Genomic DNA, 13,878 nt, shown 5'->3' on the forward strand with positions numbered 1-13,878 from the left:
CTTTACATCTTTTCTTTTTTTTTTAAGATTTTATTTATTTATTTGACAGAGAGAGATCGCAAGTAGGCAGAGAGGCAGGCAGAGAGAGAGGAGGAAGCAGGCTCCCTGCTGAGCAGAGAGCCCGATGCGGGACTCGATCCCAGGACCCTGAGATCATGACCTGAGCCGAAGGCAGTGGCTTAATCCACTGAGCCACCCAGGCGCCCTTTTTTTTTTTTTTGTCTTGTGATGAGAACTTTCAAGATTTACTTTCTCAGTAACTTTTCGAATTTGCGACACAGTGTTATTGATTATAGTCCCTATGCTGTATATTACCTCCTGACTTACAACTGGGAGCTTGTACATGTTACTCTCTTTCACCCATTCATTGACGCACCAGTCTTCCTGCCCCCGGCAACCACCAATCTGTTCTCTGTATCCAACAGTTTTGTTTTGCTATTTTTTTTTTTTTAATTTCAGTTACAGGTGAAATCATATTTGTCTTTTTCTTTCTGGCTTATTTCACTTAGTGTAATACTCTCAAGGTCCATTCATGTTGTTGCAAATGGCAAACTTTAATTCATTTTTTTATAGCTGAGAAGTGTTCCATTGTCTGTGTGCACATATGTGGTTCATTATAAATAATGCTGCAATGAACTCAGAGGTGCATATATCTTTTCAAATTACTATTTTTGTTTTCTTTAGATAAATACTTAGAAGTAGAATTGTTGAATGGTATAGTAGTTTTATTTTTAACTTAGGGGGAACCTCTCTACTCTTTTTCAAGGTAGTTGCATCAACTTACTTTCCTACCAACAGTACACAATGGTTCCTTTCCTCCACATCCTGCCAACACTTGTTGTCTTATTAATAATAGCCATTCTGATAGGTGTGAGGTGATAGCTCATTGTGGTTTTGATTTGAATTTCCCTGAAAATTAGTGATGGTGAACATCTTTTCATATACCTGTTGGCTGTCTTTATGTCTTCTTTAGGAAACAGTCTATTCAGATTATTTGCTCATTTTTAAACTGGATTTTTCCCCTTGTTACTGAATTAGATGAGTTTTTAAAACATATTTTGGAAATTAACCATTTATTTAGATATGTGATTTGCAAATATTTTCTCCCATTCAGTAGGTTGCCTTTTTATTTTGTTGATGGTTTCCTTAGTTGTACAGAAACATTTTTTAAACTTGATAGTCCCATTTGTTCATTTTTGCTTTTGTTACTGTTTCTAGAATCCGATCCTGAAAGATATTACTACAACTGAGGTCAGAGAGCTTATCTTCTAGGTGTTTCATGATTTCTCATCTTGCATTTGAGTCTTTAATACATTTTGAATTAATATTTGCATATGGTATAAGATAGTAGTATAGTTTCATTCTTTTACATGTGGCTGTTCAATTTTCCCAGCACCATTATTAGTGTCTGTCCTTTCCCCACTGTATGTTCTTGCCTCTTTTGTTAAACTATATGAATATAATACATTAACTGTCTACATATACATGGATTTATTTCTGGGCTCTCTATTCTGTTCCAACGCTGATACCATACTGTTTTAATTACCATAGCTTTGTAGTATAGTTTGAAATCGGGTAGCATGACGCCTCCAGCTTTGTTCTTCTTTCTTAAGATTACTTTGGCTATTTGGGATCTCTTGTTGTTCCATACAAATTTTAGGATTGTTCTGTTTCTGTGAAAAATGCCGTTGGAAATTCCATATGGATTGCACTAAATCTATAGATTGCTTTGGGTAATAGGGACACTTTAACAATATTAATTCTTGCAATCCATTAGCCTGGAATATCTCCTGTTATTTGTATCTTCTTGAGTTGCTTTCATCAGTGTCTTATAGTTTTCAGAGTCCAGGGCTTTCATCTTGGTTAACTTTATTCCTAGGCATTTTATTCTTTTTGATATAATTATAAAAATTACAATTGTTAGTAATAGTTTGTTAGTGTACACAAGTGCAACCTATTTTTGTATATTGATTTTTATATTCTCCAACTAACTGAATCCATTTTTCATTTTTTGGTGGAGTCTTTAGGACTATTTTAGGATTTTTTTTTTTTAAAGATCTTATTTATTTATTTCACAGAGGGAGAGAAAGAGAGAGGGAACACAAAAGCGCACAAGTAGGGGTGGGGCAGGCAGAGAGAAAGGGAGAAGCGGGCTCCCTGCTCAGCAGAGAGCCTGATGTGGAGCTCCATCCCAGGACTCTGGGATCATGACCTGAGTTGAAGGCAGATGCTTAACTGACTGAGCCACCCAGGCTCCCTTAGGGTTACTTCTCTATATGTAAAATCATATTGTCTGCAAATAGTGACAGTTTTACTTCTTTCTTTCCAAAATGGGTGCCTTTCCCCCTTCTGCTTAATTGCTTGGGCTAGGACTTCCACTACTATATTGAAAGAAGTGGCAAGAGTGGGCATCCTTGACTTGTTCCTGATCTTAAGGGAAAAGTTTCAGCTTTTTCATCATACCCATTGGATATGATGTTAGCTTTAGGCTTGTCATATATAGCCTTTATTATGTGAGGTATGTTCCTTCTCTACCCTCATTGTTGAAAGTTTTTTTTTCTTTAATCATAAATGAATGTTGAATTTTGTCAAATGCTTTTTCTGTATTTGAGATGATATGATTTTTTATCCTTCATTTTGTTAATGTGGTGTACATGATGATTGACTTGTGGATACTGAACGATCTTTGCATCCCTGAAATAAAACCCATTTGATCATACTGAATTTGGTTTGCTAATATTTTGCTGAGGATTTTTGCATTTATATTCATTATGAGTAGTGGCCTATAACATTCTTTTTTTGTGGTGTCCTTATCTGGTTTTCATGTCAAGATAATGCTAGCCTCATAGAATGAGTTTGGAAGGGGTGCCTCCTCTTCAGTTTTTTAGAGTTTGATCAGGATAGGTATTAAATCTTCTTTGAAAGTTTGGTAGAATTCACCAGTGAAGTTGTTGGGTCCTGGACTTTCATTTGTTGAGAGTTTTTTTTTTTTTTTTTTAATGGATTTAATATCCTTATTAGTAATTGCTTTATCACATTTTCTGTTGTTTTCATAATTCAGTCTCAGAAGACTGTAAGTTTCTAGGAATTGTCCATTTCTTTTATTTTTTATTTTTTTGAAGATTTTATTTATTTATTAGACAGAGATCACAAGTAGGCAGAGAGGCAGGCAGAGAGAGAGGGCGAGACAGGCTCCCTGCTGAGCAGAGAGCCTGATGTGGGGCTCGATCCCAGGACCCTGGAATCATGACCTGAGCTGAAGGCAGAGGCTTTAACCCACTGAGCCACCCAGGTGCCCTATCCATTTCTTTTAGATTGTCCAGTTTGGTGTATAATTGTTCACAGTAGTCTCTTATGATCCTTTGTATTTCTTTGGTGTGAGTTGCAACTTTTCTTTCATTTCTGATTTTATTTATTTGAGTATTCTCACTTCTATTCTTAGTCTAGTTAAAGACTTCTTGATTTTTTAAAATTCTTTTCAAAGAACTAGCTCTTAATTTCATTGTGGTTTTTCTTCTATTGTCTTTTTAGAAAAGACTCAGTTTTTAAAAATTATTTCCTTCCTTCTACTATTTTTGCATTTATTTGTTTTTCTAGTTCTGTTTAGGTATAAAGCTAGATTGTTCGTTTGAGATTTTTCTTGTTTCTTGAGGTAGGCCTAAATTACTATGAACTTGCCTCTTAAAATTGCTTTTGCTGTATCCCATAGCTTTTGGAATGTATTTTCATTTTCATTTCTTTCATGGAATTTTAAAATTTTTTCTTTGATTTCTGTGACCCATTGTTTGTTCAGTAAAAAAACCATGTCAATAGTACATGAACAAGACTTTTTTTTAAAGGGATTTTTTTTTTTTTTAAAGAAAAATCTAAGGAAAACATAGGTTTCAAACATGGCAGAAGCTAAATAAAAATGTGTGGGAAGAAAGCATGAAAGAAGAGAGCTTCTTATACAAAACAAAACCACAGTGAGATACCACCTCACACCAGTCAGAATGGCTAAAATTAACAAGTCAGGAACCGACAGGTATGGCAAGGATGTGGAGAAAAGGGGAACCCTCCTATACTGTTTGTGGGAATGCCAGCTGGTGCAGCTACTCTGGAAAACAGTATGGGGGTTCCTCAAAAAATTGAAAATAGAGCTACCCTATGACCCAGTAATTGCACTACTGAGTGTTTACCCCAAAGATACAGATGTAGTGATCTGAAGGGGCACATGCACCCCAATGTTCAGAGCAACGATGTCCACAGTAGCCAAACTATGGAGAGAGCCCAGGTGTCCCTTAACAGATGAATGAATAAAGAAGATGCAAGATATATATGAATATATATATGTGGTATGTGTGTGTGTGTATGTATGTGTGTATGTATATATATATAATGGAATACTATGCAGCCATCAAAACAAAATCTTGTCATTTGCAGTGACATGGATGGAACTAGAGGGTATTATGCTGAGTGAAATAAGTCGATCAGAGAAAGACAATTATCACATGATCTCACTGATATGAGGAATTTGAGAAATAAGACAGAGGATCATAGGGGAAGGGACGGAAAAGTGCAGTAAGATGAAACCAGAAAGGGAGACAAACCGTAAGGGACTCTTAATCTCAGGAAACAAACTGAAGGACTGCTGGGGGGTGGGAGGTAGGGATAGGATGGCTGGGTGATGGACATTGGGGAGGGTATGTGCTCTGGTGAGTGCTGCAAATTGTGTAAGACTGACAAATCACAGACCTGTACCCCTAAAACAAATAATACATTATATGTTAATTAAAAAAAGGAAAAATAAAAGAAAAAAAAAGAGCTTCTAGATCAGACAGGTTTGTATGAAATTATTTCAAGATATACTATACTAAACATTCATGATCAGTAAAGAGAATTTCAGAGTCTCCTCTGTAATTTACTAGCAGTATGGCCTTAAGTTGTGTAAACTTCATTAAGCCTCAATTTTTTTTTGTATGATGAGAATGATAATGTATTACCTATGTGTCTTAGAATATTCATTAAGATTACACAAGAGAGTCTATGCAGCTGGTTCAAAATGCTTATCAAATAGTAAGTGCTGAAAGGTTAGCTGTTATCATTGTTAATGAAGTAAGCCAGATTGAGAGATCTAAAATCAAAGCCAGGATAGAGGCATTTCAGTGTATAATTTACATAATACTTATTGATGATTTCATAATCATCCTTATTGATTTATTACTTCCTTATTGATTCGAACTTCACATTTGCCCTTATGGCGAGAAAACCTTGGAGCCCCTTCATGATTGGTCATGTGACAACCCCTCACATGGGCAAAGGTGGCCTTCAGGACTGTCTACAGGGCACAGGATCTTGAAGTTTGCCACTCTATTCCTGAGAGGTGATTTTTTAAACAAAGATTTTATTTATTTGAGAGAGAAAGGGCGCAAGAGAGTACACAAGCAGGGGGAGGGGCAGAGGGAGAAGAGGAAGACAACTCCTGACTCCTCTCTACATGCAGAGCTTGATCCCAGGACCCACAGATCATGATCTGAGCTGAAGGCAGCTGCTTAACCCACTGAGCCTGCCAGGCGCCCCTGAGAGGTGATTTCTATGTATAGTGAAACAAATAGAGGAGATGAAAGCCCAAGTTCTTCAGACTTTATTTCTTTCTCTATCTAATAAGACTTTTGCATCTTATGATTTCATAATATTTCTACTAGAATACAGAGGAATTCCAACTCAAGTTGGAATCTTCCCACAGAAGATAGGAAGGTTATAGCCAAAACGCTTTGGAAAGTTACCACTGTCCGTTTTCTCAGATATAAAAACCGGACAAGTAACCTCATAAAAGGCATAAGTTGTGCTACAAATCAAGTCTTTTTTTTTTTTTTTTTCCTTTTAAAGCCTCCTCAGATGAGGGTAAGTGGCTGGTCTACAGTTTTATTTGGATGGTTGGAGAAATTCAAGGAAGGGAAACTCATTAGCAGAGGAACAAGGCAATATCTGAATATTTACTACTTGATCTTATCTTGACTAGAAAAGAAAGGCCCTTTGTTCAAAACACTTCTGGCTGTTGTCTGTCCCCTTGGACTTCTGAACCTTTCTCTCACTGCTTTATAAAAACAACCTATTAATTGAATTAGTGCCTTGTAATAGAAGTGTGCTTTCTCTGAACTCTAAGGATGCTCCAAAAGTAGTCATTAACACTGGCAAGAGAAGCAGCACTCTAATTTCATTTCACATGTAAAGAAAATGAGTTCAGATTAACCTTACAATCATGCAATAAACAACTTCAAGAGCTGGGACCCAAACAAGCAAAAGTCTATGGCTGGGGGATCGGGGGTTTTATTCTGACTTTGCGTCCAGACAGAAGCTCACCTTAGTTTTCTTATCTTAAAATGGGGGACAGGGGATTAGATCAGGGCAGGGGTGGTAACCTTTTTCAGTAAAGGGTCAGATAGTAAATCTTTTTGGCTTTCTGCAACAACTGCTCAGGTCTACTGTTAAAGAGTGAAAGCAGCCACAGGCCATGTGTAAACTAATGAGAGTGGCTTTGTGCCAATAAAATTTTATAAAAATAGGTGGAGGGCTGGATTTGGCTCATAGATGGTAGTTTGCAGACCTCTGGACTAGATGATATAGAAGTTTTTTCTGCTAATGTTTTATGATTCAGCTTGTTTTAATAGCGATGCTATTTCCTAGGAAAGTTATCTTGATTATCCAATCATGAAGCATGCAGTTTGTGAGGTATATAAGTATTTTTCTGCTGTTTGTTATTAATAGTAGCCATGGCATGGAAGCAACCTAAGTCCATCAATGGATGAAGAAGATGTGGTTTATATATTATAGTAGCATATTATTCAGCCACGAGAAAGAAAGAAATCCTGGCATTTTGACAACATGGATGGGACCTTGAGGACATTATGCTAAGTCAAATAAGTCACATAAAGACAAATACTATATGATATCATGTATATGTGGAGTCTGAAAAAGCTGAACTAGTGGTAAATGTAGAATAGTGGTTACAGGGGCTAAGGGGTAGGGGAATTGAGATATTCATCAAAAGCATAAATTTGCAGTTAGAAGATGAATAAGTTGTGGAGATCTGATGCATAGCATCGTGATTATAGTCTACAATACTGTATTAGATACTTCAAAGTTGCTAAAAGACTAGATCTTAAATGTTTTCACCACAAAAGACAAATGATAATTAAGTGACTTGAGGTGTTAGCTAATGCGATGGTGATAATCACATCCCAATATAGAAACGTGTCAAATCGACAGGTAGCACATCTTAAACATACACAATGTAATATGTCAGTTATATCGTAATAAAAGCAAGTATTTTTTTTGCATTTCCTCTCCCCTTTCTTTCTCCATTACTGAATCCCTACTATGCGTATTGCAAATATAAATTATTGCCTTAATGTTATTTTGCTCACGATCTTGTGTGTTAAGGATTTTTGTTGTTATTGGGGGTGGATGGGAAGCAGGGTATATGGGACTGAAAGGGCATGAAGGTAGGGTACATGAAGGTACCCGGACGGGGTATCCTGGATGGGGTGGGTGATGGAGGGTGAAGACTCAAGCCGGTGGAAGAACTCTTGGAACCTGAGCCCCGACCTCAGCTGATCAAAGGGTACCTGCTTTTGCTAAACTGAGCAAGAACTTGAGTGGGTGGGTCAGAGTTGACAGCAATGATAGACTGTGAAGTAGGATTATAGAAGAGCATGTCTCAATTTAAGAGAAAATATAATCTCATTCAAAAAAGTATAAATATTGGTTTCACTGTGGCCCCAGGCCACACCCAGGAGGGCACACTGTGCTGATTCCCTGGCTGGGGGACACTCGCTGTTGGCCTGGGGGGATGCTTTATCATGGCCTCACTGACCTTTCTGGAGGCTTTAAAAAAATAATTTTTTTAAACTTTTTTGTTTATAATTCCCTTCCTTCCTTCTCTCCCTCCCTCCCTCCCTTTCTCCCTCTCTCCTCCCTCCAGATTTTATTTACTTATTTGACATAGGGGGGGAGAGAACAAGCACAAGCAGGGGGAGAGGCAAAGGGAGAAGCAGACTCTCTGCCGAGCAAGGAGCCTTATGTGAGGCTCAATCCCTGGACCCTGGGATCACGAACGGAGCCAAAAGCATCTGCTCAACAGACTGAGCCACCCAAGTGCCCCTCTGGGGGCTTCTTGAAGGAAAAAATCAGTTCAACTCCATCAACTTTTAAGGCTTTCCCTAATTTGAAAAAAAAAAAAAGCAGAGCACATACACCAAACTTTAAGAGCCACAGTGTGGCAAATGAACCTACTTACTCTTCTATCAATTTATGTTATTGTTACATAAAGCTGCTTTGAAAAGCATGTAATTTCAAAATGCTTTTCTTAAAAAGCCAGAATTCTATATCATGATAGTTTGCCTATTTCTGTCAGAGTATTTTATTTTAAAAAAATTTTTATTGTGTTACGTTAGTCACCATACAGTACATCATTAGTTTCTGATATAGTGTTCCATGATTCATTGTTTGCGTTTAACACCCAGTGCTCCAAGCAATCTGTGCCCTCCTTAATACCCACCACTGGGTTCACCCATCCCCCAACTCCCCTCCACTCTAAATCCTCAGTTTGTTTCTCAGAGTCCACAGTCTCTCGTGGTTCGTCTCCCCCTCTGATTTCCCTCCCTTCACTTTTCCTTTCCTTCTCCTAATGTCCTCTGTGTTATTCCTTATGTTCCACAAATAAGTGAAACCATACAATAATTGAGTGTTATTTTAACCAAGCATTGGCTTTTAAAATCATAAAAAGCAATGCCTATTTAAAATACTTCCCTCTTCCCCTACTGATTCTTTCACCTACTACTTGCTGGGTAACCACTACAAACAGTTTATTTTTTGTCTTTCTGACCAAATGTGTGTCTGTATCTGTTTGGTTGTCTCCACTGATGATTATTATACAATGTTTTTGCTTGTTCACCAAGTACAAGTCTGTCTGTCTTAGCTACAATGTGGTAAAGATTTTGATAGGTCTAAGATGCTCAGTGTAGGAAGTAAAAAAAAAAAAAAATTCTTCTTTAACACAAACAGTTGGGTTGGTATATTCCACACGAGGCAAGTTTAATCCACTACCCTGAGGTAGATGTGTGGCTTTATTTTCAGCACCTAGTTCTACTTTTATCTAAAATATTCAGGCAACTGAGGTAAGTGTGCTTGTTTTCTCCCAGTCCAAGGTTAATTGCTCTACTGCTAAATTGTATTTTCCTACAGTATCTCTAATCCTAGCTTAATAGTCTTGGGTACAGTGGCTTTATATAAAAGCTTGTCGCATATTAGATGGGGAGATCTTGAGTGCTGGGAGCAGATTACAGGCTGAGAGAATATAAGATTCTATGATGGTTACATAAGCTAACAGGTCATTAAAGCAAAAGAAGCATAACTGTAAGTCACTCTCTAACTCAGTTCCTACTTTGCCCTGATTTTCTGGGACGAGTCACCATTCTTGCTCAGGTCGCTCAGGGATCGTTAGGGCCACTTAGGGCTGAGCCCATCCTCATGCCGATCTCACATGGTAAGATACTTGTGGACTTTTGTTTGTGATTTCATCTTGTTAATATGGAGAATGGACAAGGCTGGAAGAGAAAAACTCAATATATTGTGTTGCAAATCTGAATAGTTAGAACGGACTGACACAAAAATCAAAGACTCAGCATGTGCATTGTTGTGAGAAAAAAATTACAGCTAATAATTGCAGTTGACAGAACCGAAGAACTTTTTCCAGGCAAAAGGAAGTTTAGGAAAAAGAATTGTGGTGAGAATCCGAGAATAATGAGCACAGGAAAAGAAGGAGAAGGAGGAATCGACATCACATCCTACTGAACACGGGTGCAGATCTGACCTGTGTACATGGGGGAAATGGTTAAAATTAGAGCAAAGTAGTTTCCTGATTTCCCCAAATGAGCACATCCTTTCAAAAATTAGTAGGTCCCATGAGAAAGTAGATTTTCTGTGTTTTCTACAGGAAATTCTATTTGATTCAGTGTAAGAAGGAAACCAGTAGAAGAAAATTAATATGATAGTACTGAGATCATGGGAGAGAAAAGGAAGTGTGTGTGTGTGAAAGGGAGAAGAGCACACAGGAGTAATCGGAGGGGTAGAATGAATGGAGAACCTTATTATATCATAAAATGATGACTTTTTAGAAGAACAAATCTGTGGCATAGAGAAACTGCAAGGTGATATTAGAATTCTTAAGGTCACATGTGTAAAATGTCTGTTGGGCTTATTTAGAAGCTAGTATCATAGTTTAGTCCTTAACTTGTTAATTTTTCTGTGACTGTAGAGATCATCAATCATAATGTTTAGTGTGATGAAGGGTGACGTCACCAGTTGTCCTGTGCAAAAACCTGGTATTTTATGCTTTCCCACTCCTGGGGGGAGGAGCAGGTCACATCTCCCTGCCTCGGAGCCCCTGCAGCTACAGCCAAGCATGGAGCCTTCCCACCCTGAGAGCTGCCGGCAGGTGGATGCAGCCCAGTACTTATGATGAACCACATGGAGCCCAAGAAGGAATGATGTAATCACCTCTGGTATTTTCATTTGCCTCTCTCTGTTTTGTGGTATTCTCCCTCATAAGGTCCCCAGCTGAAGACCCTCCAGTCAATGTATAATCAGCACACCCTCTCAGATTCTACTTCCCTTCGCTGGTAGGCTTGTCTGATTTAGCAAATACTCCAAACAAGACAAATCATTTTCTAGCATAAGTATGCCCCATGCAACTTTGAGATACACTCCCACTACAAAATTATTGACTATCTGAAATTCAGATTTAACAGGCACCCTGAGTTTTCTCTAGCAGTCCTGTTGTTTGAACTCCAGGAACCTCTCTGAGTATCTGGGAAAGGTCTCAGAAAGGTCAGACATCCTGTTGTGTGGGGTGAAGAGCACAGCCCAAGGGTGAGGATGGATGTGGGAGGTGTAAGTAAATTGTCTCCACTGACAAAAGCACAAATCCTCTGAGAGGTGAGCAGAAAAAAAGCCTTCTGGAGTCTCCTGCCACTTTATCCCCAGCATTGCTCCTTGAGGGGGAAGGAGTCAGCCATTGGCCCTTTTCCTTCCCCTCACGCTCCTAGGCAAGGATGCACATACTGTGTACGTAACGAGCAATTTCAGCACAGGAAAACAGCTGGCAGGTGGCAAGACTGTTAGAGCGAGCAGTAGACTAGACACTGGGGAAGGGCGGGGTGGGCGTGGTGCAAATGGGGAACAATAAGAGACACAGTGATGTGCTGTAGGCACAGGGCAGGTCTTCAAATTACAATCACTGCATGAACATAAACACACACAGAAATATGCCCATGGATGATTGAAAATTTGTTTTTCCTTATAGAAGTCAACCTTACTTGTTAACTTCATCTGTGGGTGTTCTTGCGGAATTTCTTGGTGAGCCAGAGTGGGCATCCACTGTATGGTTGAGCTCCCTGCAGAGCCGCGGAGCCTGTGGGCTCTCTAGAAGCATCCTTCTCCCTGATCCTGATACCTTTCTTTGCATTGGTCAGAGGTGAACTCCTCATGTTTAACCTCTCATGGTTTCTTACAAATTGCTACCTCAATTCCGTATCTCTAGTTAGTAGGATTTTAACTCCGATTTGAGGACCTATTACTTCTCATGGCTGTAAAAGTTCTAGGCAGAAGGATCATTTCTGGCATTTGAGGCCCTAGAAGTAACATTGAACACTGGTATTCTGGCACAGGCTTTTCCTTCTGATTGATTTATTTACCATGACTCGAGGTTTGATGATCTTCTTGTAGAACTACTCTTTATTGGGGTTACACTGAAATCAATCATACAGTTAGGCCTAGTTAAGATGGAGGAGATTTTCTTCTTGGACCCAAATGTTATAAATATGGAAAAAAACCCCGCCAACACACACATTGTCATATCTAACCCATGGCTATATTCCCGTGCAGGTTTCAGTGTCATGTAAACTAGTGAAGCTCTTCTGTGCCTCTCTGCTTAAAATCTGATAAAAATACAGTTTAACTGCATAAACCTGATTGCACTTTAGAGGGAAAAGGAGGTGCTGTATACATATGAGAGAAGGTTTTAAAATAATGAAATCTGTCTTTGTTATAATGAAGGAAAACTCATAAGATGCTCAATTAATCTATCTGGATCATCTGTTTCTTCCCTATTTTCTTAACAGTGATATTTCTGGTCTTTTGGGATAGTCATTTTGTGGATATCTTAGAATTGAAAAAAAAAAAAATTCTCACGGTGTGATACTCAGTAGTTAGGGGAACCCACTTGTCTAAGGATAACCCCCAAAAGAGCCTGACTGTGGCCAGGAGGAGCTGATGGGATGAGTTTGCTGGCTGCTAGTATGTCGTGTGGGGAGGGAAAGACCCTCCCCTCTTTGGTTCTGTAGTTGAAGTTTCTCTGTTCATGCCAGAGATGGAGGCTGAGAGGACTGTGCATGTGGCCAAAGCCAGGGGACAGAGGCAGGCAGGGAGGCACAACCGTTCTTTGTAGGGCACGGGTGGCATTATGTTCCTGGCGATTGTGTGATAACAGCGAGGAGGACACCGTGTGGAGTCTTTTGGGACATTCTGTAGCCTGGGCCTGGGAGGCCAGGCTCATGGCAGCCCCAGGGTGGGGATAGGCGCTCTGCTCACTCACCGGTGCTGCTCTGAATGGTCCTCACGGTGGTGGTGGTGGTGCGCGGTGGGGAGGAGGACCGCAGGGACACGCACTCGTCATCCTGGGAGCAGCCCTTCTCTATGGCCCGCACGTAGCTGTGGCTCCGCATGCGGAAACAGCCGGGCACCGGCAGGTCCAGCGCCTCCACCGCCTGCGACTCCAGCTCGCTGAACACCGATTCGCACACCGACTCAAACTGCCCGTTCACTTCCATCTCGCTCACCTGCGGGCAGACGAGGGTACCATGACTGCTTCTACCTAGTGGAGAAGCACCCCCCCTTTAAGCATCCCTGAACTTCACTTCCCATCCTTCCGCAAGGGAGCCCCCTCGGATTCCACGAAACTCCCGCGCATCTCATTCCCTCTGTGTTCCAGTCCGTAACAGAACTGCGTCTTGTCTGCAATCCCAAACAGTCAATTCTAAAGAAAAAGAGCTTTATTTTCACAATGAAAGAAGGGTGGCATCGGGAAGTCGTCTTCCAGTGCCTGCCCAGGAGCTAATTCTTCTGATTTATAAATGCAAACCCAGGGAACAATTTTTTCAGTCCCTGGTCAGAGTTCAGGTGTTTCAGGGCGACAGTTTTTTGTCTAAACTTTTTGAAACTAGTATTTTCATTACAGTGCTTTTAGAATTGACTGACTTGTCAAATAATTTCAGTGTGCAGTGCAGCTTAATTTAGTACAAAGTATGGAAACAGGCCCTATATTTTCTGGCAAGATACTCTCATTCTGCACAAAAATAGACCAAACCCAGATATGTCAAAATCTTGAAAAGCACTATGGGGATTTTGAATCTACACATACTATCTAAAGAAGGTTTCGTTCTTCTTTATAAAAAGCTGATAGAGTCCACAAATTGTGTTTCAAAATCTTCCAAATGAAGTCTTTGGGGTGTGTGTGTGTGTGTGTGAGTGTGTGTGTGTATGTGTGTGTTTTAGGAAACCGGATTTTATTTACTTATATCCCTCTGTACATAACGCATTGGGTTTGAGCACCTCTAAGAAAGAAAAGAAAAAACAAAAACAAAACCCAGGCCAGGTGCTCCTGTTAATTTCTCACATTTAGCTGATTTGATAGAAACATGGGAGCATTCTTCAAAGTTCTACCACCCTCTAGAACTTCATGTCTGATTTCCCTAATATTAAATTAATGAGTAACTAAGAATTTAGCAGTTAAAAAAAAAGAATTTAAGATTAAACTACAAGTAAGCTTAGAGTAAATAC

At 39.6% G+C, this 13,878-nt stretch overlaps 1 protein-coding gene and 1 long non-coding RNA gene across 18 annotated transcripts in view; one reads left to right on the plus strand and one right to left on the minus strand.

Annotated features, from left to right (window-relative positions):
* The window catches only part of DLGAP1 (DLG associated protein 1), an 889,418-nt gene that overhangs the window by 160,526 nt on the left and 715,014 nt on the right, over window positions 1–13,878 (minus strand). For all 17 annotated transcript variants that reach the window (XM_059140358.1, XM_059140356.1, XM_059140355.1 and 14 more), the window contains one exon: window positions 12,635–12,878. In XM_059140358.1, coding sequence (XP_058996341.1) covers window positions 12,635–12,878 — 244 coding nt within the window. The remainder of the gene's footprint in view (window positions 1–12,634; window positions 12,879–13,878) is intronic.
* Window positions 1–13,878, plus strand: part of LOC131811672 (uncharacterized) — a 365,766-nt gene that overhangs the window by 38,137 nt on the left and 313,751 nt on the right. The window lies entirely within an intron of this gene.

Source organism: Mustela lutreola, chromosome 11 (genome assembly GCF_030435805.1).
Source record: "Mustela lutreola isolate mMusLut2 chromosome 11, mMusLut2.pri, whole genome shotgun sequence".
NCBI lineage: Eukaryota > Metazoa > Chordata > Mammalia > Carnivora > Mustelidae > Mustela > Mustela lutreola.